This window comes from Protopterus annectens, chromosome 1.part0 (assembly GCF_019279795.1).
Source record: "Protopterus annectens isolate FY-2018-M chromosome 1.part0, PAN1.0, whole genome shotgun sequence".
Taxonomy (NCBI): domain Eukaryota; kingdom Metazoa; phylum Chordata; order Ceratodontiformes; family Protopteridae; genus Protopterus; species Protopterus annectens.
In genome coordinates this window covers 385,196,301-385,221,457 of record NC_056725.1, presented here as the reverse complement: position 1 = coordinate 385,221,457, position 25,157 = coordinate 385,196,301, and the positions used below count along the sequence as shown (strand labels likewise).

Genomic DNA, 25,157 nt, shown 5'->3' with positions numbered 1-25,157 from the left:
AAAAAAACTTTAGCATTAATTCATTGCAATACAAAAGGAATGGAAATAAAAGGGTGGACTGGGATGACTATATGATTCTTCCAGAATTTCTGTACATTTTAAATTGCCACAGAGGAGGTAGGGTGAAATGATCGGAGATCTAACCAGAGTTACCTGGACAGAGACTTAGATATATTTCTTTCAAGCTGAATTCCTTCAACCAGTAAGGCTGAAACTGGGTTTATGGGCTAAGGTTATCTGCAAAATCATTCAGAACAAATAGCTAGTACAAAAGTATAAAATCAACAAAGGCAGTGGCCCTGCCTGTTTTCCACATATAAGTATTTCTGAATTTGCATTTTGTGTCTAATGGCTTTAAGCATACCTATTTATTGTCACACTGCTAATAAAGGGAAAGATAAATTAGTGGTAATAATACTGGGAACAAGGGTATACTTGTCAATGAGAGACGGCAGTCATGAAGTCCTTAAACATCTTTGCTCATCGTTGTTTTGCCCACTGCAGTCATTGTGCAAGTACATGCTTATTAGAAAGTCCCTGTACTAGAATTTGTGTTATGCTTGGGAAAGGCAGTTATCCTTAGCATCACTTTATCTGATTGACTAACATGAAATAAGTATAGCTGTCATCTTGGTAAACTAATAACATCAATTAATATCTGCACCAGCACATACTAAATATGAATAGATGTAACTAGAGGAATATTGCCTGCAAAAGTATATTGTTTTGGTATTTTGTGGCAGCCACAGAACAACTTTGAAACTGGCTGTATGCTTGATAGTGCAGTGTGATATAAGCATTTCTTAGGATTACTCATTTACGCAAAAATGCACTTCCTACATACTCCACAGCCCCCCAAAACATGCCATCATAACCTCTCTGTATGGATTAATCTTCCTTGGGGTACCTGCTGCAGTCCTGTGGTAGGCTTGAATTGCACCTGAGGAACCCTAAATGCATTTTCCTTTATGGCAGCAGTCACAGGATTGGTCAAGGAGCTCTCATTTGGCTCTGTCAGGTGGTGATGTCAAAGGACACTAACTTAGAAAATGGCAAATTAGAACATCCCTCTCATACAGCTTAAGCAGTGATCTGGATCAAAGAAAGGGAGCAGCTCCCTCCTTCAACAATTAATGAGAATGGCTGAGCATCTTAACATTTCCAGAGGTGGTAGCAAACCAAAAGATGAAGACGAGTTTGGCGATGAAGGTTTCTCTACAGACAATGTGACTTCAACTGCAGGTGAGTTTGTAGGAGTGGAAATATTGTTTATCCACAATACATCGGACAGCACTGTTCATTGCCCTGTACTTCAGATACCTGTGCCAAACTGACAACTGCATTGTTGTTCTGTTGCTCTTCATTTTCAGAGAGGAACTGTCATATTTTTGAGATGCAGTTTTATTTACAGGCACCACAGAAGTATCAGTTTGTCTGAGTTAAATAGCAAGTGGGCTGCCTGTTACTTGATATAATTAAACTCTCCATCTTTTGAAATCCCCTCACCTAATGTTAGTAAATACGTTTTCTACCCAACTGCATTTAATTTTGCTTATAATATTTAACAAATTAACTATGCAGTATGCTTGCATAACATACATAAGAGGAGAATAAAAAGATACACAACAGGACACATAATCTGAAGTTCTGTTTGTCCAGTAGAAGAGCATATTACAATTAATTTAAAAATCGAGGCGGTAATGTGAATAACAAACCCGGTCCACCTCTAGAAAATTACCACCATAGTGAAATTAGGTGCATTCGTTGTACTTGTATTTTTAAGAATATGCGTATCTATTTTAAAAAAAAATAACAGGATTTGTGTTAGCACACTGCTTGTTATTATTTTGTGGCTTCAATCCTTACTAATTTGCCAGAAAACACAAATTTTATGAGATGCAGACTAAAATTTTGAGGCAAAAAATCTGGATATTCTGCGGAAATCGGGACAGTTAATATCAAATACAGAACACATGCCAAGGGACAAGGGGCTTCGAACCAAGACATAAAAGTCAGGAAGGAGTAATTCCTTTATAAACATTCACAGGTTTGTCACTTGCACGTTGCCTCTGGCAGTCCTTTTTAATTGAAATTTCAAGGCACTTTCCTGCGAACAAAATGCATCTTTTCCTTTCTTAGAGCAACAACAGACTTAACATTTTAACTGGAAGAAAGTCGCTTTCTAATTATTTTGTTTCAAAGGTACTTACTTTAGGAAACGAAAATGGAAATAAAACTTTCCACCTGCCTTTCACCCTTCTTTACCGGAACCTGTTTATACTACTCTTGATTGTACTTTAGTCTGAGTGTTCAATATTTTAAAATGAACTCTACGCACTTGGGTGTTTTCTCATAGGTGCTGACTTTTTTTCTCTTTTTTGTTATACAGTCTGTAACCTGTTGCCGAAATACACGAGTTGATATTGTCTGTTAATGTAATGCTACCTTAGGTGCACAGGTATCTTGTATTTTATGAAGAGCGCATTGTAGTTGATACGCCCTTTGTTTATGGAAACGTAATAAAATTATACTGAAGAAACGTAATACAGTTATATTGAAAAAAATATCCTCCGGATTTAAAACTGCGGGACATACCCATAAAATGTCAAGAATTTCGCAGACTGTCCGAATTTTTGTCTTATATTTTTTGGCCTGTTCCACCTAAAATATTGTGGTTTTCTGGTAATGCATGGCGCTAAGAAATCGTGTGGTATGTTATGAAAAGAGAGACCGTGACTTGACCCCTCACCATTCCCGTAGTTTTGGAGCTCAGAGTGTTGTGGAGTTCGGAAGTGAGTGAACGGCGATACCTATAAAACATTTCTGGGCGGGAACAAACTAAGAAATGTTTTATCAGCTAACTCTAATTTCGTGATGACTATATTATAAAAACGACCGGTAGAGCAATGTTAATGATGAAACCTTGCATCTCAGTACAACACAAGTCTTTGGCAGTTAAGATGTATTTCTAATGCCCACCCGCAGACCGCCGAATCTTTAAAACGTACATCTCGGTGACCTTCCCTAAGTATCAATATCCACGCCTGTATTATGTATATCACGTTGGGAGAGCTTGTTACTTTAGAATTCTTATGTTACATAAATTGCAACTATATAAACTAAATTTCAACACCCTCCTCGGGGGGTGTTGGTTTGCACAGAATAAGAAAAAAAAGATCGAGGCCATCCTACCCGTATCCGTATGTGAAGACCAAAAATAATAAATTTACAGGTAGAACTGTTTGGTGAGAGCATTTTGTGATTCACAAGGGAAGCAGTTTGATAGCCGTTTAAGGATACAATTCTTAGAAAGCACTCTGGTTATAGTATATGTTAAGAAACGTACGGTTGTTTAAACGCATTTATACATCTGAAAGTAGCAATTTGTTAAGCAAATTAAAAAGAGATGATGGGCGTAATACTTGTATATTTATGGATATGCCTCCTCCAGTTAGATTTCACTTTTTTTTCACTAGAAGATCACCATACTCCAATGTTAATGGTGCCCCATATTAAGAACTATGTTTTAAAACTATGTTTCAGTATTAGGAAAGCAATGTCACTTGGTGCGGGTCTTCTTCTTTGCAAGGTTAGTGTAGGGTTGCCACCTTTTCAAATGGCCAAAGTGGGACATTTTCGGGATACACATCAGATTTTACAGGCCGACACATACCCACGGTCAGTACAAAGGATAGAACTTTACTCTTTTGCCTAAATAAAAGCTTATTCTTGTAGCATTTTAGCTGCTTATTCTGTTTCTTGTAACATTTAGGTCTTTTAGATACAGAATAACTATTTTATGCAACTATTACATAAAATATGGGACATAATTATGTCGTACAATTTCAGGACATTTGCCATTTTTAATAATTTTTGTCAGGACCCAACTGCCCAAAAGAGGGACTGTCCCTCGCAAAGTGGGACAGGTGGTAACCCTAGTGTAGGCATTCTGATTCTTTGTGAGGTTGTTGTTATTATTATTATTTTTGCCACAGTTCCACAACTTGATTTTAAAAAGTTAATTTTGGTGAAGTGCAAACTTTATCTAAGTCGCAGGCACTAATCCAACACAATGTCAACATCCCGGTACAAGAATGGACATCCTGAGTCTGAGAACTTCAGCTTCTGACAATAAACTTGTAAAATAAAATACATTTTATAAAATAAAAAAATAATTTAATAAAATAAAATAAGCTTAAAAATGGCCCGCAAGGGCACCTATGAACCTATAAACAATGAACCACGGAACTCGCTGTTTCCTAAGCTTGTGTTTGGGGGGGGGGGGGGTGCAGCCCCACTCCACAAATGGGGGGGGGGGGCTGCCTGCATCTCCATCACCCGCACCATACCTCTCAACTATTTAGATCTTCACCGAATGTGCAGATTTTTGCGTTTTGCCTTTTATTTTGGTCTGGTCCTCATAAAAAATTGTGGTTTTCTTGCAACTTATTGAGGATCGAAGCCACTAAATAACAGCATGCATTTGCGTTTCTGACTTCATATCCCTTGGAAGAATGCATGCTTGCACAAATCCAGTTATTTTAGCAACTTCCTACGCTTATAAGAACAATATTTAAAATATGTCTCTATCCCCACCCCTTACTTTTGGCTTTGTCCAGATTTCTTACTGTAAGAGATTGACAGCTGAGTCACGCACACTTGCTATTTATATAAACTCAGGGATCGCTGTATTTCAAAGTAATGGTAATGACTTCTTGGAATCGCAATTACAGGCTTCGGACAGACACACATACATATAATATATATATGTTTGTTTGTGTCTTTCGGCTTTTCCCGGTTAGGGGTCGCCACAGCGGAACTGTGGTCCGCTAATGATTGGTAGTTGATTTTTACTTGCGAGTTACCAGCCCTGACGCACAACCATCAACGGTGACAGCGTCATACTGTGAAGCGACAACGCTACTGCAGCACCACTATATATATATATATATATATATATATATATATATATATATATATATATATATATATAATTTGAGAGCTCTGTAGAAAATATACTGGCCCAAATAACCAATTGTAATTAATATAATATTCAACCAGAAGAACAATAAAGACAGTCATGCAACATGTCATGTCCATCCTTTTACCTTGCCCTGCCTTGCTGTGGAATGTGTTTTATAAAAGAAAAGATCAGTGTGTCCATTCTAATTAAACTGTTTCCATATATATATATATTTTTTTTTTATTTCTTTTTATTTATTCACTTTCTAATATGCATATATGCTGATATGTTTTTGACAATTTTGATTTTTGAAAAAAAATATTCCAAATGTATGATTTATGATACATATCTAGAATCTGAAAATGCATGTTTAAGTTATATGACTTCCTCATTGCAGTACTTACATGCAGGGGAAACATTTAGATCAAAATAATGAAAATCGCCACATTTACATATGAACCTAGCCAAAAATAAATAAGTTGCAGTCTTCCATATTTGGTTACAGTCAGCAATCAGGCTTTCCGAAGGTACATTCCAGTATCTGTAGAAGGTAGTTTCAAGCAAGAGAAAATCAAGGGAGGCGTCATTATAAAGCTCTGAAACTGGAAGAGTATGGAATGTAATACAAATGAATCTGATAGTATTTCATGCATCAATAGTCACAGTAACACCCATAGAGTTAATCTAGAGAGAATCTTTGACTAATAGTGTAAGCTTTTGAGAATATATTGAATGATTCATAAAAGCTAGCCCTCAGCCACAGCATCTCCACCAGACTACCAAATTTTAGTACTAAAGGATAATCGAGTAGATCTGAACTCTGGGTGAAATAAGAATTATTGGTAATGGGCTGGGGTATGATTAATCCTTCAAAGGCATATTTAGAAATCCATTCTCTGCATTATTAAAATTTATAGGTATGTTACGAAACTTATCAGTACATTAGTTATCTGTAGTATTATAAAGTAGGACCATCAAATTGATAACTTATGTCTGTACATGAGGAAGAGAGATTTTTTTTTTGACCACAGTAGAGTCCATTATGAATCCACTCTAATTCAGTTTGCAGTCTTGAGAAACTGCATGAAATAAATCATCGATGCTGCCTAAAAATGCACACGTGACATCAATACAGACAGAACTGAGAATGTGGGTATCAAGTACTTTTTGAATGAGACTGTCTCAAAGAGAGTGCAGCTAGATGTAAATACCATTGAAAGGCAAGTGTGTCATGACATTTGAATAAAAGAAATGTGGTTATGCAATTCTAGCTCAACTAACAGCATGTGCATGACTTAACAAGCTTTCATTCTATGACAGAAATGTGCAATTTTGAAATACAGAAAATGTAAGAATTTTGGAGGATACTGAGAATTCATTAATAGCACTGACTCTGTCAGTTTTCAACTACTATCAGGTAAATGATTTTGGACTGTGATTGTATCCATGAATTTGTTAGTTTTGGAAACTGACATAGATGCCTCCCTGAGTGTGAGGGAAATATACATTTCTAAACTTTGGTGAACACTTGTTAATATATAATGTAGAAGGGATGCACACTTTCTGAATGTGGTTGGGTGCAATATAACACTTTAATTTGGGGAGGGGAATATGTCACTCTGGAATGCAACTAATGAAGTATTTAACTACATCACAACCCATATTGTTGTATTGTGATCTATGCAGTGCTATTATTGTGTCCCAAAATCCAGGAAAAGAAAGGCTTATTAGGTAACCCTCACTGCTGTTAAGCTCTAGTCTCATGCTAGAGAACTAACAGCAGTCCCTGGCAGGGGAGCCTGCAGGATTTTTTGCAGGGGAGGGGGTGCAAACCCAGAGCCCCCCCCCCCATGCAACCCCCCACACATAGCCATTCCAGTGTCCCATTACTTAGCTGCTTCACTCCAGTTGCCATAAACATTGTTCAAAACTCTCAGTGTACATACTGTTTTATGCTTTACTTCTGCAATAATTACAGATATTTGGATTTAATTTACAACTTTTATTTCAAAATTTATAGCACAAACACTGATATACATTTGTTAAACAAAGCAATAGTCTTACAGTGAAAACAGACTTAGCATTAAAGCTTCTCTACACTTGAAACTCACATTCACTGAAACAGCATTGAAACCCACATTCAAAGAAAATACATCTGGCCAGTGGCAGGTTAAGTTTACCTTTATGCTGTTTTCAAACCATAGGCCCTTTGCACACATTTTTAGGGCCATGCAAAAGTTCTTTCATTCCCATTCCTGGTTGTATTAATTATAATATATAATTGGATTATATCCCTTGCATAATATAGCACCACTCGTCAGAATGGTTTAAATTTATAGTTTTGAACATTTTTCCAGTAAGCAATGAAACAAAACATATAAACCAGTAATGACAATCTGCCCAATTCAGAACATTTCAACCATAAAAGGCCACTCAAACTTATGACATTACAATCCACCAATATCAGGCAATATACACAATCTCTGCAGAAGTAAAAGTCATCTGAATAATTCTACATTAAAGAGATCTGAAATTAATGAAGAGGTTGTTTCTAGAAAACAACTTTATATTTCAGTGTTTCATCTACAAATTCATTGCCTGCTGCCCTTAAAGAATAAATTGCCCATGTTACATTAAAAAATGGTAAGCTGGTATATTGCAATAGGGAATGGGTGGCAAGCTGAAAACAGGTTCATAGTTACTAGGCATCTCATCCAAAGGAGGACATATTCAGTACTGCAGCACCCCACCCCCTTCAAATGCAAATCTACATGCTGTGGGAGTAGAACCTACAGCCCTCTACATCAAGATGCAAGCATGCTACCTGCTGTGCTATTAACACTGTTTTAAAATTCTGTACCATAATACTGATACCATTTGGTAAACAAAACAGTTGCATATTTAGCATGAGCAGCAGTAAACGTCTCTTCCCTTGAGGCCCATAATTCCTTGAAAATAAAATCCACCTGCTAACTCTAACTAGGGCATTTCACTCTGTCTCACACTCACACACACACACACACACACACACACACACACACACACACACACACACACACACACACACACACACACACACACACACCTCAACCTCTTAGTGCAAGAAATCTGGACAAAGCCTAAAATAAATAGGAACAGATTATAAATATTGCTCTCATGAACTTAGAAAATTGCCAGAATAACAGGATCTGTGTTAGTACGCATTTTTCTAAAGGATATGATATCTAAAACTCAAATGGCTGTTATTATTTAGCAACTTCAACCCTTTTTAGGAGGAATGTTGTTGTTGTTGTCTTTCGGCTTTTCCCAGTTAGGAATATGGGGCAAAAAATCGGGACATTCTGCAAAACCTGAACAGCTGTGGGGTATGCTACCTCCCTCTTACACACACACACACACACACACACACACACACACACACACACACACACACACACACACACACACGCACACCATATCTGTCAATGTCTTAGCACAAGAAATATGGACAAATAATGTAATGTAACAATAATGTTGGGGACAAAGGTCCAAAACTAGGGACACATTTATAAAGTTGCTAAAATAACAAAATTTGTGTTAGAATGCATTTTCTAAAGTATATGAAGTCTAAAACTCAAATACATGCCATTATTTAGTAACTTCAAGCCCTAGCTCATCCCAGTGATTTGTCAAAAAAAAAGAATTTTTATGAGGAACAGACCAAAAATATAAGGGAAAAATCTGGACATTCTGTGAAAATCTGTACACTTAAAAGGTATGACATACACATACATCCTCTACCTCCTTAGAAAGTGGATAGAACAACCAGGTTTGCATTAGTATGTATTTTCTGAGGATATGAAGTATACAAATGAAATGTCTGCTATTATTTTCTGACTTCAATTCTCGATTTGCCAGAAAAAACACAATATTATGAGAAACAAACTGAAAATATGAGGCAAAAATCTGGATAATTGTGAGGTATGAACCCCCCCTCCTTACACACACTCTTACCTACCCTCTTACTAACACACAAACATACACACACACACACACACACACACACACACACAGACACACACATACCTATCTTTACCTACCTACTTCTTACATACAAGCATACACACCCTACCACACACACACACACACACACACACACACACACACACACATACCTATCTTTACCTACCTACTTCTTACATACAAGCATACACACCCTACCACACACGCACACACACACACACACACACACACACACACACACACACACACACACACCTCTTAAACATTTAAACACACACACGCACACACCTACCTCTCACTTGTACCTTTATCGCAGTCCAAATGTCTTCTGGAATTCAAATTCCATACAGGTGTGGAAGATGAAGACGTAAACTATCTGTCAACAATGGTGTTCTTAAAGAAGAATGCCCTTAAAAAAACAATGTATTTTTTTTAATTGAAAGAAAATGAATATTTCGGCCAGCCCATCTCAGGGGGGTGCAAGTGCACCCCCTTGCACCTGCCTGTGAGCACCCTTGGTCCCTGGCCACCACAGAAGAGTGCCAGGAAGTGCAAACAGGTTTAAAAGTTGTTATGCACTTTGTTAAGCATTTAAGCCTCGAGTTTCATTCCCAAGGTAAAGTTTTTAACAGACATTCCTCGGAAAAGTTCACGTTTTACCCCCAGATGTGTTAGTCTTGGATTTAATAACTTCACAAGCCTCTATTGCATCCTGAAAATGGGTAACTACACCATATTTATGTGTCATATATTATGCTTTATAATTACATCATCATACTTTAATAGATATTCCAAGGCTACCGAGTCTTATGACCACTCATACATCCCAGTATCATCCCTCAGGTGCTACCTATTTTCTCCAGGAGGACCATATCAGTCAATCCTGGAATAAATTTATGGATACCCATCCAGTCATCAATGTTATGTTTAAAAGAAAGATGGTGTATCACTCTGTTTAACAAGTAGGGGAAATTTATTCTAGAGGTTTTTGAGGCGCTGATTTATAAACCTGTCCCTCCACCATGTTTTATTTATCTGTTGGTGAATATTTAGAGCTCTGTTTCCAATATTGGTGGAAATATTGATTTTGTGGAGAAACAGGAGGTTCATGACAGTTGGGTCTATAATGATGCACTAAATGAGATGGAGATCTCTCTTCCCAAGTCTGTAATGCAAACAGTGAACAAAGGGATAGAACTTCCAGACTCTCTTGGCAGTTCAGGGACTTTAGCCCTGTGATTTTTTTTGGTCAGGATCATTTGGGGTATTTCTAATTGTTTCATATGTTTAGTGAGATACATCCCAAAGTCTGTGCTGCATTCAATAACTGGCTTGATTTCCTTTTTAGACCTTAATAATACTCCTTTGGTAATTAACTGGACTAAATAAAAGGATTTCCTGACCACCATTGTCACATAATGGTCAAAGATGGGAAGCTATCAACCCAGATACCTAGGTCCCTGATCCCATTTTTGTTTTGTAGTGGTGTGTCATCTATACAGAATAACGAGGGGAGGGATTGCCTACCGAAAGTGATGATACTACACTTATTATTCAGTCTGAGAAATGTTTTAACAACACAAGAGTTTACAAGGGAGAGTTCATTTTGTGGCAGGATTAGGTGCTATAGGCTGATTTAACAACAACAACAACCCATAGTATGCAGTGATCTGCAAACTTTGTTAGCCAGAGGTATTGACTTTCACCTTACAGATTTAAGAAGTAAATACCAAAAAGGAAAGGTCCCAGCACCAAGCCTTGAAACACATCGTTGGTCACTTTAATACTTTCTTATGAGGCATCTGCAACTTACACTGCGTGGATTCTGTCTTTCAGCCAGTTTGCTATCTATTTTACCACATATGGACTGATTTTAAAGCATTTATCTTTTGTATGATGCCAGCATGGGAAATGGTGTTGAAGGCCTTAGCCAGGTCAAGATATGCATGTGCATTTCATGGCCACCATCTACAGCTTCTGTAATCTTTTTTTTCCACATTAGACAGAATTCTTGATATCACAGTCTGTGAGGTCAGTTAGAATACTTTTATAGCTTTACTGATGAGGATCATAAGACTGATAGGTTCTTAATTGTTCATTTTAGTTTAATTTCTCCAAATCTTTTGGGTTTCTAATACCTTAATGGGAATGGATGCCATTCCTAATTATACCCTGACTTTGGAATGGATGCCATTCCTAAGTCAAGGTATAATTAAAGTTTATGAAATTATTATTGTTTCAATCTTTGATGTTAGCCAAAAGTGCTCTTTGCAGCTCCCAAAATGTGCCCAGAACTGAATCCTTCTGAAATCCATAGAGAATTACATGTTTGGAAGCATATCTAGGTATGATAGTAGATTATTTTTTATTTAGACCCATTGCCTCTACTACTATTGGAACTGTCTAGACATTTTTCTTCTACATTGCTCTTATTTCTGCCAGCAAATCCTGATATTTTATGACTTTGTGTCTCTCTGTATGTGAGACACTGTAATTGCTAGGTGTAGCAATATCAGTAACCAGTGCTACGTTTGTCTTTTTTTTTCATGAACTACTATATCTTGTTTTCTTGCATCTAATTTTTGAACTGTAGGTAATGGGTAATCCAATGTGATGTATACTTCATCATTCTCTATAATGCTTTGTGGTTCACGTTTCCAATACTTCTAAGCTTCTTCTATATTGTAGTTTTTGCACAATCCCCAGTGAAACAGTCTTGCCACAGTATTGTATTTTTCACTGTACACGCCCCCTGCCATGAGTATATTACACCCAGGAACAAGGTGTGTGACTGTTTCCTGTTTAACAGAACCTACATTTGTCTGTTTCTCTCACATGTTCAATGGACTTTGTAAACCAATGTGTACATAGTCCACTATTGGGGCTGCCATTATTAACTTTTCATCCTTTAGTTTCAGCTCACCTCTCTTTAACCATTCATGCATCAAATCCTGATCAACACGAGGTTGTACGAGGAAATCTCCATATTTGCCACTACATTCATGACATTCCCACATTTCTTTCCATCTCATCCGATCCTTCTCCTTGTATTCTTTTTTTTTTTTTTTTTTGGCACATTCAGCTATTGCCTGATTTTTGACTACTTCTGGTTTAATTTATATTCCTCCTTGACACCAAAATGCTTCTGCTAAACTAAGCAGAGAGGTAATCTTAGGCTTCCTGTCCTCATGTTTTAAAATATTCACTATGTATGGATCTGGTGAGGTCAGCAGATATGTATGTATCCCATGACTGCAGATCTATACATGTAATAAATTCTGAGGAGAACCATGCCATCTTCAGATTGTGGGATATATAATCTTAGTATACACTGATTTTTATACATTGTTTGATAATCATGATGCATTTTTTTTTTGTTTTTCTGTCCAACTGATCCAATGCCTTTGGGGCCAGTTAATCACACCAAAACTGCAAGTTAGAACACGAGCTAATTGATTAATAGCTTAGACTTTATTCCTAGATGTCAAGGCTGTTTTCAGTATTAGTTTTAGCCTTCTGAAGTATTCCTTACTGATTTTTATTCATATTAATTTATGTTTTATTACCAATCCTTCATCAGTTCCCAAATATTCATACACTCCTTCCTGCTTAAGATCCTTTTCAGTACATTCCTGTCCTAGACTGATGTTATATATATTTTTTTTTTCAGTACTGTACTGCAACTTTCCTGCTTTAAAAGTTACTCTTTCACATTTATAATAACTAAGAGATGAGCGATGCATCACACCATAAAATGTATCTCAAAGATTTATTCAGAGCTTCTGAGTTACACAACAGTGTCTACAGCAAACAAGTGTGGTCCCCACTCAGAATTCCAGAGTGGGGACCATGCTTGTTTGCTGTAGACACCGTTGTGTAACTCAGAAGCTCTGAATAAATCATTGAGATACGTTTTATGGTGTGGTGCAACGCTCATCTCTTAGTTATTGTTGTGATTTTGCTGAGCAAGCTTAAACGGAACATTCTTCTGCCTTTTTGTTCACTCTTTCACATTTATCAAGACCAAATGACATTCTTATATCATCTGAGAAAGTTTTAACCACTTGCAGCTATGTTTTCACCTCATCATCTGAGGAACTATATCATTTTAAGTCATCCACAAAAAGTAGATGAAATGTTTTTAACCAAGGTTGCTTCCTGGGAGCCAAATTGTAAACAAGACCTAAACTGAAAGCATGGGTTAAGGGCAATACAAAACATCAGTGAAAAAAAAAATCACAGTGATATAACCCCCTTTGAATTTTTATCCCTGGGATAATAATATACCTTCTATCATGGCTTGATTGCAAAGTGAATTGTAACTGTTTCATGGTCACTCTAATGTAATTGTTCAACATAGGCTGTATCTTGTACATCTGTAAGCACTCCTTTATCCATGAATGTGAGATGCTGTCAGATGCTTTTTTGTAATCTACCCATTTGTGTACATATTGTTTGTAGTGATGAGGTATCTCCGTCCCAGGTTGGCAATGTCAGGAGCTCTTACAGTGTTTGCTTTTTTGGGACTAAGTGTGTGACATTTGGCTTACTGAAACTTTGAGGGACTCTGCAGGATTTTGTCTTGTTGGTTTTTTTTGGCCCAGGGTGTGTCCCTGGAATTTCCGTGATTAGAACCCCTCTTTTATACAATATACTCCTACCTCTAAAGGAAGAATAATATAATGAAGAAACAAAGAATTGAAGAGCTCCTGACATTGCCAACTTGAGACAGAGATAACCTCAGCACTACAAACAATATGGACACAACTGACTCTAACACCACAGTATACCTGTACCAGGTTCATATTGTTTCAAATCTGGGGAGTATTTTTGTATAGTTATTCCACTGAGAACACCTGGTGGAAAGTTTCTTACAGTGTTTAATCCATAAATTCGGTTGCTATTTATTTAACTTCTCCATTACTAATCATGTTTTCTACTTCTCTCTTTGTTTTCTTATTTTGTATATTCTGATATTTTCCACATCTAGGTGCTTTTGCCTGTATGTCTCTTCAAATATCTTTGGTGCTGCTTTTCTTTGGTTGTAAGGCCACCCTTATGGAGGGGCATCTCCACTGCAGTGCACAACTCATCAGAGACAAAATCTGTAGCAAAACTTAAATTAAACTGTTTAATGATTGGGTTTGCAATGGCATGTTAAACAGTATTAATTAAATAACCAGGAGTATTGTTAGGTCCCATGAAGGATGTAGTTTTGGCCTTGGTTAGTACTTTCAGTAAATGATCTTTAGAAATAAGTAGGTGAGTAAGGGATTCAGATATTTTGGGACTTTAAGTAGAAGTCTCAAGGGATGAAGTTGGTACTAAATTTGCTAGCAATGTCTGCTGGGTAAGAATAGGATATGGTATTATGAATAAGTTCAGAGTAATATAAGGTGTTGCTTTTTTAGTTTTTTGACAGCTAAAGAAGGATGTATAAGTATGTTTGATTTCAGAGGCCAGCCTAAGTTTATTTTATTCTTTTGTAAGCTCGATACTGTTCTTCATATTTTTTGTAATGTTTTTGACATTATCATTAGGAACAGGGAGTTTGGATCTGCTAAATAATTTAAGGACTTTCTTTCTTTTGTAATCTAGTTAATGGCAGTGATCTGCCAGAACAGTTTGTTTTTGAATTTCCCATGATACTTTATTTTCGTAGGGACTGGTTTCAATATGCATTTTTCTTAAATGGCTTAAGAATTCCTTTGTGAAACTAGCCTTAAATAAAAATGGGACAAAGGGTCAAAAATATGGACACTTTTTAAATACTGCTCTTACAAATTTAGAAAGTTGATAGAATAGCAGGTGTTGCATGAGCATGGGTTTTCTGAAGGGTACGAAGTCTGAAACTCAAATGTCTGTTATTATTTTCTAACTTCAATCTTCAATGATGTGTCACTAATTTGCCAGAAAACCACAATTTTATGAAAAATGGACCAAAATATGAGGCAAATATCTGGACACTCTTTGAAAATCTGTACAGTTGAAAGGTATGTACAGTATTGAGGTCAGAGGAGGTGCAGTCTTAAGTGAATTTTGATATTTTGTCACAGAATAGGTTGAGGTTGGCATGTTTGTAGTCCTTAAATTCAGTAGAGTTTGCTGTAGGCGCTTTAGGGAGTTCAAAGGTGAAGGTCACAAGTTTATAGACAGAGTTCACTGGGGAAGGAGATATCAGAGGATCAGTGTAAGAGATGACTGTATTTATAGGAATCTGATCAAGACTGTTGTGTCCTCTAGCAGGTTTGTTTACCAAATGCTTAAGGGAGTTTATGTTAAGTCGAGAAATTAATATCCTATATTGTAGGTATAGATGCCCCAGTTTATTGAAGGGTAGTTAAAATCGCCAATAATATGAGAGTTTTGCTACCTGAGAGACCATTTAGTATACTGAGGAATCTTACATGGTTATCACGGGACAAAGAAAGTATACTGTAACAAGCTATTATTTGATAATTAATCTTATCTAGAGGGATCTGTAGTTCAAAGAGTTCAGTTTGTGAGTCCCTACAGATGTACCTAGAGGTAATATGTTCCTTAATAAATATGGAAACTCCATCACAGATGCCATTTGGTTTAAAGGTATGAAAAGTACAAAATCTGGGAATAGAGTAAGTGTTGGCTTTATATTTAAACCATGTTTCAGTAACTCCACAAACATGGATGTTTTCCAAATGCAGGAGTGCCTCAAGGTCACAAAATTATTGTTTAGACTTCTGACATTAAGTAGATCCATCTTAATGTTATTCTGTTATGTACTGTTATGTTAGTTAAACTGGAATGTACATCAACTGGACTCTGTCCAAAACAGGCATTGGGGGACGTGAGCAGCAAAGGGTTTAGCCAGTAATGCTTCCTACTACTTCACTATTGTTGTACTTTGAAACTGTACTAGGGAAATGTCACCCAGCCTTACCCATTGCCGTGCACCAGCACACATCAGCATGCTACATCACAAGCTATATTACAGTATAATACAGTTAAACATATTGGTTAAGCACACATTTCAAATAATTATTATAACTTAACTTATTGTAAGGCACTTACTCTTGAAGTACAATTTCTATATGGTTTGTGTGACTGTGCAAAGTCTACAGCTGATTTTATCAAAGCTCCATCTATGTGGACTTAATCAATCATGTGCTAGGCAGAGAAAGAAATCAGTGTTCCGTGCAAAAAAAAAATGTACTTTAAACACTGACAGAAGTAGGGGGCTTCGTCCCCCGTACCCCCAACGTGGGGGACTGTGCCCCCATACCCCCCAATTAAATATACCAACACCGAGACCGCACCACAGTGGAGGAAATAGCAAACTCCGAAGACGGCCCACTGATTTCTTTCCCTGGGAAAAGAAATTGATGTTCCGTCAGTTCACTTTTTTGAGATTTCGAACATTTCAGTCCGATGAAATTGACTTTGGCGTTTTCAGCATTCGAAATGCTGATAGGAACCCCAAAACCAAATGGCTGTGTGGATTTAAGTCAATTTCTAGTCAGTAGTAGCAGTCATGAGAGTTGAACACAGCTATAAAGCTGGTAAATCATGTTCATTCAGGTGACCCAACCAGTATTCATGTAGAGCCAGATACAGTAATACAGTCTCAATATATGTTATTCTGCAGAGGAATAGCAGCTGCCAATATAAGGGAAGCATGAATATATTTTGAGAGTCACAGACAGTACCATGGTAGCTGTATTTGCACTAATTGTAGGTACTGCTTTACACAACAGGAAGTCAAAGAGAAAAAGTGATGCAGTATTCAATGTATATGGGCTCAAAGGCACAAATCAGTGCCAGCAATCCATCTTCCCATTTAATTTGTAATATAGTTTGTGCATTATAGATTAGAATAATTTACAATTCAGTTTGAGAATTATAGTTTAGCAGTAATCCATTTAAGCTGGGTTACACAGGGATAGGATGTAACCCCCCCCCCCCAATATTCATACACTTTGCATAATTCTAAGTATGTTTTGAGTCCAGTGAGTGAAGCATTCCTTTTTACATAAGATGGGTGAATTATTGCATTCATACACCTGTGCTAAAGTAAACCACTATCTTTCTTTATGTTGCAGTTTATTCTAGTGTAAATAAACAGCAATATGATATTTTTACAATCTCATACCTGTGACTTTTAATGATAATTGCAGGAATATTCTCCAGACATTCTGTTGCTTTAATTCACTGGTATATTATTAAGCAGACAGAATAAAAGCAAGCTCACTATATGGATTGCAACATATGAGCAATTAAAAGAACAGATAGCAGTTTTCTAAGGGCGTTGTCCAGTCTAAAATGACTAACTTTATCAGTTTAGGGAGCATGATCCATTGAAAGTACACTAAATTGTTAGGACAACATATTAAAGGTATAATCAAATAACCATGTCATAGCACTGATATGAAGTATAACTGAAATGCACTGAATTAAAAAAGCCACTGTGCTCTACTTTAGTGTTGACTTCAGTCTGTAGTTTGCCTCTGACATAAAGACATTTGCATTTCAAGGAAGAAGATGCTTAAAACACTCATGATCTAAGATAAACAGGGCAGAGATCATTTCAAAGTTTAAAGCTAAAGTAGAAAGATGCAAAGAAGATGTAAGAAATGATGCACAAAACTATTTACTGATACAAAAACGTGCTTTTCTTTATTGGTCAGATAATAATTTGTGGGACCTCCAGTTTCATAAGGAGAAGAGACTTCATCACAGTGGCATTAGTACAAAGATCACATCAATAAAAACAGGGATGTGGCGAAGCTCTGTGGTGTATTAAAATCAAGCCCTGACTATGAGCCAGGAGACCCGATTCTGATTAGCTACTTAGATGCCAGAGGGGGCTGGCAAGGGAAAGAGAGGAATAATGAGTCTTTGTCTGCTTACCTGTTTTTGAGGAGAGGGTCAAGGATGATGTGCAGGCAGGAAGCAGCCCTACTCTATGGCCCAGATGAGCCACTCTCATAGATCATATGTCATTATAGGTAGACCTACATTGGTGACACCAACATGTAGGAGGTAGGGGCCTAACTCCATCCATCCATCCATCCATACACAACCCCTTTTTCACATTTTTGCACATGGGGTCAGGGTGTCACTTCACCATTGACAATTATCTAGAGCCAAGATTTACACCACTGGGTGGCTAGCCCTGCTGGAGTGGTTCTTTCACACCACACACTCATGCATACACTCACACCTATGACCAATTTAGAGTGTCCAATCCACCTACTGCATGTGTTTAGAATGTGGGAGGAAACCCATGTGAAGACAGTGAGGACATGCAGACTCTGCACAGAAGTCACCCCTGCCAAGAATTGAACTGGGGAACCTCTTGCTATGAGGTGGCAATGCTATCTGCTGTGCCACTGTTCTGTAGTAGGTAGGTTCCTAACTCCAAGCTGCAAAACAAAGTATCCCTTTGCAAGTCACTTTGGTTGCTCCTTGGACATGCACCTTCCTCACATTCCAAGCTTCCTGCATTAGCATAAGCCTAGGGGCTATAAACCCCAGCTAGGAGGGATCAGGGAAGTTAATGTTGCATTAAAAGGATACAAGAATGAGTTGTCATGGGGATGTGTTGGACACCATGCTGCAAAGCAGTAAAACAAATCTAATGCAAAAAAAATGGTTGTGGGATGGGAAAGCATGTATGATTTTAAGGAATGTAGGCTGAATCTTGGGAGAATGGGCATGCTCTGTGCCATCATGTTAGAAAAACGTAATTGAACCAGGAAATATAGTGGAAACCATGTTATTGACAGTCTGATACTCAGGAAGCACCAAGTCCTAATCTTGCATCATTAGTAATGAAGTACAAGAAGGACAATGCAGTCACTTACAGCATATTAATTGCATAGATGGACATTAAACACTGGGGTCAGGACATGCACCTTCCCTTGTCACACCAGTGAAAATCTAAGATCTGGACAAATGTGAAGGAAGAGAGCAAGGCTGATAGTTATTTATTAATATGATGTCAGGAAATGGGAGATAAAGAAAACAAAAGTGGAAAGAAGTTGAGGATTTGTTTACTACAGCATATATCAAGAAAACCAGCCTACATCATCACATAGTATCACCACTTTTACTTGCAAAAATGGCTGAGAAGCATGACTTTCATTTTACTGAAAGCCACAGATGGCTTTCTACTGCAAATATTTGATTCTTGTGTTGCCTTATCTGGCGGTTAGCATGGACGGATAAATCTCTGAGCTGTTAACAAGCTGCTTCCTGTAATCAAAGGTACAAGGTTTAATTCTTTCTACCTCCACTTGACTCTGAACAAGTCACTTAACTAGACAATTCTCCTGCATTGCCCATGAAAAGGGACATTTTGCCCACTGGGTTTACCCGGGTGTAAATAGATAAAATAAAAATTCAAAAAACAGATAATGGGATTGCTCTGTGTGATGCCCATTGGTTGCATGGCGATATCTAAATCTCCAGAAGTAAAAGCCTTCAAGGTGATTTAGGAGGGGAACTGCTATTCTCAGTGTGTACTATACCACTCCAGTATGTTACCTGCACAAGTAAAAGCAAACATTAGCTTACCATCATTTCCTCCTTCTGCCTTTTTTCTCAGTACATCCAGTCTACAAATATTCATCATGACAATGACTTAATAACAAAAAGTACTCAGCATTCCCAGCCCTTTTATTTAAAATTTAATCCACAAAGGTTAATTCCTCAGTACCCTGGCTTTCATGCCTAAATCTAGTTACCTAACAAAGAATGCCCACATGTGCATTCCATTTTACACTATATTACACAGGAACCAAATATTTGTATTATTACAGCTGTAGCTATATGCAGAAAATATTCTGCTTACTTCTACTATTTAAAAATAACATTTCCATTTACTTACTGGAAGTATATCAGAGTCTTAAATAGTATGAGATACGTTATAATCAGAGAGTATATTAATGAACAGTATATAATGCTGTCACTGCAAAATAAAAAAACGTTAATTAATTGTTTAAATTAATGACATTCATTTTCACTGCCCACTTTTCCATTTTAGGGTCATGAGGAACCATAAGTCATTCTGACAGACAGTGGAAATAACTCACTTTTGAACAGGATTGCAGTTCATTGCAGGACATACACACACACACACACACACACACACACACACACACACACACAAAATCACTTTTGAAAACTCACCAATGCACATATTGCATGCTTTTCGGATACAGAAGGAAAGTAGATACCTGGGGAAAAACAAAACCTCACTTGGGCAAAGAACATGAAGACTCTGCACAGAAGGCAGGCCAGTAGTCAGAAAATTAACATGAGAACCAAACCATGTGACTCACTGACTGTCATGGTACATCTAATCATCTAATCATATTTATTTTATTCAAAACCTGATTATATGAGGCTAATCTAGCAAACAGGCTGAGAGATACAAAGTTATATTATGGGAGATGTAAGTCCTCCCCCCTCCCCCCATGTGTACCTCCTTACTTAATGTACACAGCTCTGAGGTCACATAAACTTGAGGTTTCAGTCTGTATAGTTAAGGGTTTCATATCAAAATGAACTTCTTCAAATCCAACAAATAATGATCGAAAACTGTAATACTTTACCTTAAAGTCTTTTACTATGGTAAAAAGCAGCAAAAACTACAATAATGTGAAATGAAGCCTTCCTGAATTGTTTGAAGCTGTAGTATGCCCTACAAAATCTTCTAGTTCAGTAAAAAATTAAAACTGTAGTCATCTGAAAAGATGATTCTGTAGATGAAAGTGGGAAGGAGAAAGAGCTAATATATGATCATTTTCTTTTTGGACTAGTTCACAAAATTTTTTCAGTCAAGGTCTGAGAACAGCAAAGCCATAATAAACACCATATACATATGATCCTACTCTTCCATTTAAATGGTACATAGCAATATCTGAAGATATTTTCTGCCACTACAAGGACAGTATATATATCTACTGATCTGCCCAGTGTTAGTATTGAACTTTCAAAACTACAGTGTTATTCTACCCAACTTTTAACTTTAATTTATACAGTAAAGATATTCACAAAGACAAAATACAATAATAAAACAAACATAATATTGGCATAAAACAAGCATTCTCAAACATACCTCTTAGATGTCCAGATTTTCACAGACTGTCCAGATTTTTTGCCTTGTATTTCTGGTCTGATCCAGATAAAATTTATAACTTTCTGGCAAATCACTGATGTTTAAAGTCACTACAGAATTATATAAATTTGAGTTTCAGACTTCGTGTCCTTCAGAAAATGCATACTAGTACAAAATCCATTATTCTATCAACTTTCTAAATTTATGAGAGTAATATTTAAAATGTGTCCCAGATTTTGGGCCTTTGGCCCCCATTATTTCTGGCTTCATCCAGATTTCCTGCACTAAGAGGTTGAGAGGTGTATTCCCACAGTACCAGAATGGGGGAATAGAGCATGTCATGAAATTATTAAACAATTAACTTTTTTGTGTAAGAGGGTCTAAAGTCATGCAGAGCTAGGAACACTAATTAACCTTTCTTAGGTCCTCTAGACAATACTGGTGGAATCACCTTGTGACAGAATATATTAACAACACAGTCTGATATTCAGAAAACATCTCCACATTACAAGCACATTTAACATGTAGGCGTTACCTATATGGGAATGAACTAAGGAGTCTTACTAGATTGCACTTGGTACCATGGATATGTATTTCCAGACACAGGACTGGTGAGCAGAGTAATCCGTATTTACAGGTTTGTTTGTTTTCCAAATGGGTAGCTGAATTGCTCAGACAAAAAATGAAATGAAAAAATACCATGACACACCCCTCAGCCAAGGCCGAGATGAACTTCTGTACTTAACTTGGAGCTATAGAGATAAACATTTTGTCACCATCTATGAAAACAAAAGTATGTGCTTGGGCTGGGGCTCAAACCTAAGCCTCATGAATTGCCATGCAAGCTGTTCAACAGATAAGCTACTGAAGCAACTGAGTTTTGGCCATGCTGATCTTCTTTCCCATTTTCTTGTGTGATTCCTATAAATAGGGAAATTAAATAAAATGCATGCTGTAACACATTGCCTCAGCCAATCCTGACCAAGGCACAGTAACACATTAACTTCCCCAATGAAAAATGTATTCAGGTCTCAGCTGCTTCAACAGCACAGTGCTAGAGCAGCTGCAACACTGATGCAGAGGGCCAAACAACTTAAAAATAAAGTCCTTCTAATGTTTGTGGCTTCATTCAAATATACTTATGGACAGAAGACTATTTTTTAAAATGCTTACAAGAAGAAATGTGGACATTTAAGAATATACAGTGTACATGTCACATCACAGTAAAATATGCTGATGTGCAGTTATCTTTTATCTTATATAAAAAAAAGTATCAGTACGTACAATATAAGTAAGATGTGGCAGAAAACAAATGAGAGATAGTGGAAATAATTCAGTATGAATACATTTTTGTTAGATAAGATAATGTTAATAAAACAAAATTTATTTTTTCTCAAAATATATAAAAACATTCCACACACACACACACATATATATATATATATATATATATATATATATATATATATATATATATATAAAGCTTTGACCTAATTATGATACATTTCTTAAATAAAGTTGGAAAATGGAGTTTAGAAATGAATTTAGAATTTCATACGTATCATAGTAACACAAATCTTAACTTTACTATAATCTAGACCAAATGCATGATTCTTAGCATGACATACATCCAAAATGTTTAGATATTTGTACTACAGTCCAAAGAAACTACATAAATGAGGATTAACTAAATAGGGCTGGTCATACTGTATGCACTTCTGTGAATGAATACAATTTACTTCACAAATTACAGTATTGCAAAAAAAAAATAGAAAGGGAGAAGGAAAAATTAAGGCACGGTTTAAAAATATTAACAATGGCACCATCTTATCCAAGATTCAGGTCAAATGTTTAATAACAGATACAGTGTGTGTCATTATGTGCAAACAATTCAAATAAGGAAACGTAAGACGTGATAAATTAACACTTCATAACATACTGTTATAAGAGAACAGAAAATCTATCTAGGGCTCTGTATGGTCTCACTGTACAGTATTTTACAAAAATAGAAAACTGTGATCTGAGTAAGTTATTATCTCTCTCTCTTTCTTTTTCTCTCTCTCTCTCTATATATATATATATATATGGGTCTACTTTGTTTTGTTGAATCTCATTTCACTGAATTTCATTTCACCCCGACCAGATCGCTGAAAACACAAATTACTGAAAACTCATTTCACTGAATCTCATTTTACTGAACTGAACTTAGTATATACGGCACTGTGTAAAGTATTGTAAGGCAAGTAAAAGGTATATGCCCTTTTCCCCACTGTAGTGTGATCCTGGAGTTAATATATATATATGTATATATATATATATATATATATATATATATATATATATATATATATATATATATAGTTAGGGGGGGGATGGGAGGCACAGCCCCCCATCTTGTTTGTTTTATATTGTATTTTACTAAAAACTTCAAAACAATACATTTTAAACAATAAACATGCATAGTTGCAACACCAATGACTAACTGTCTCCAGAAAAAAATATGTACTCATACTAAGTGGGGGGCTATGCCCCCATCCTCCAATGTGGGGGGGGGCTGTGCCCCTCTAAGCTATATATACTAACTCTAGGATCGCACTACAGTGGGGGAAAGGGCATATATCAACGAGTCAACGAAACAAAGTATATATATATATATATATATATATATATATATATATATATATATATATATATATATCTAGGACGTTTGCTCAACTGAGCAAACGTCCAAATCCATAAAACCTGAACACACTTTAACGTAAGCGCTTTTATCGAAAAAACACTTTCGTTAAAGCATGTGACAAAAAAACCCACTACATTTACATTTTAGCAGGGGGGCTTTGCCCCCCTGTGCCCCCCACACACCCCCTACTTTAATATTCTCCCTCTGAGACCACACTACAGTGGGGAAAAGGGAAATGTCCCTTACCCACACCGTAGTACAGCCTTGGCAACAGTCATACCTACTCGAAAGTGTTTCTTCAGTGAAAAGTACTTTTGCGTAAGTATGCCCTGCCATTTGGATTTCGGTCTTTTGTTCAGTCGAGCAAACGTCCTAGATCCATATATATATATATAGGTTCATAGGTAGGTTCTAGGCTATCGGTCCTAGCGCCTATACAAGCCTAGCCATAACGATTCCCTGGCTATTGCTTCCCACAAATATTTACTTTCTTGGACCCCTGTCTAGCAGGGGTACTGATGTGATCCCGGTAGTGAATTGTCACGGTTCCTCTTGAAAAGGCCTTTGAGGCGCTCTGCCTGACATGAATGAACAGCCTATTCCAGAGTCAGGGGAGTCTCTGGGTCAGGAACCTATCCCTCCAGCATGTTCTATTCATCATGATGACAAGGTTAAGATCCCTGGAGCGTGTGGCTCGGAAGGATTGGGATTTCTTTTAGTGTAGCATATCCAACAATTCTGGGTTTGGCATGGCCTTGTATGTTAGGCAGGGATCACCTCTGAGTAGGCGATATGCGACAGAGTATAGCTGGAGTTTCTTTAGATGGTCAGCATAAGGCAGCTGCTTTAGGCCTGTGATTCATTTTGTGAGGTATTTCTGCGGCCTTTTTAGTTGTTGTAGATGTCTTGTGAGGTACATACAAAATACCTCCTTTTTTCTGGATGAGAAGCCATTAGTGATGAGCTGTGTCATGTAAAAGGATTTTTTAACTGTTGTGGCTATGTGGTTATTAAAGGTGAGACCACTGTCCACTTGTGTCCCTAGGTCTCTTATCGCACTTTCAGTGTTTAGTGTACTGCCACCTTTGTGGTAGTTCACAGGTACTTGGTTTTTCCTCAAAGGAACAACTATATATTTTTGACATTTAGATTGAGCCCATGGCTCTAGCACCAGGCATCTGTTTCGGTAAGGCCTTTTTGTAGTATATCTACATCATTTGGGGATTCAATAATGGCTGCCAGCTTGCAGTCATCTGCAAACTTTGTAAGCCAGAGTCCCTTAGTGTTGGCCTGTACTTCAGAGAAGTAGATGCCAAACAAGAGTAGTCCCAGGACAGAACCCTGCGGTACACCACTTGTCACTTGTCTGGAGCTGGATTTGGAGTCAGCTACTTTTACAGTGTGTGTTC

At 37.0% G+C, this 25,157-nt stretch overlaps 1 protein-coding gene across 1 annotated transcript in view; it reads left to right on the top strand.

The window, feature by feature from the left end:
* Positions 1-1,002: 1,002 nt before the first annotated feature.
* The window catches only part of LOC122801333 (homeobox protein prophet of Pit-1-like), a 175,238-nt gene continuing 151,083 nt past the window's right edge, over positions 1,003-25,157 (top strand). The window contains exon 1 of the mRNA XM_044070876.1: positions 1,003-1,242. Coding sequence (XP_043926811.1) covers positions 1,134-1,242 — 109 coding nt within the window. The 5' untranslated portion in view covers positions 1,003-1,133. The remainder of the gene's footprint in view (positions 1,243-25,157) is intronic.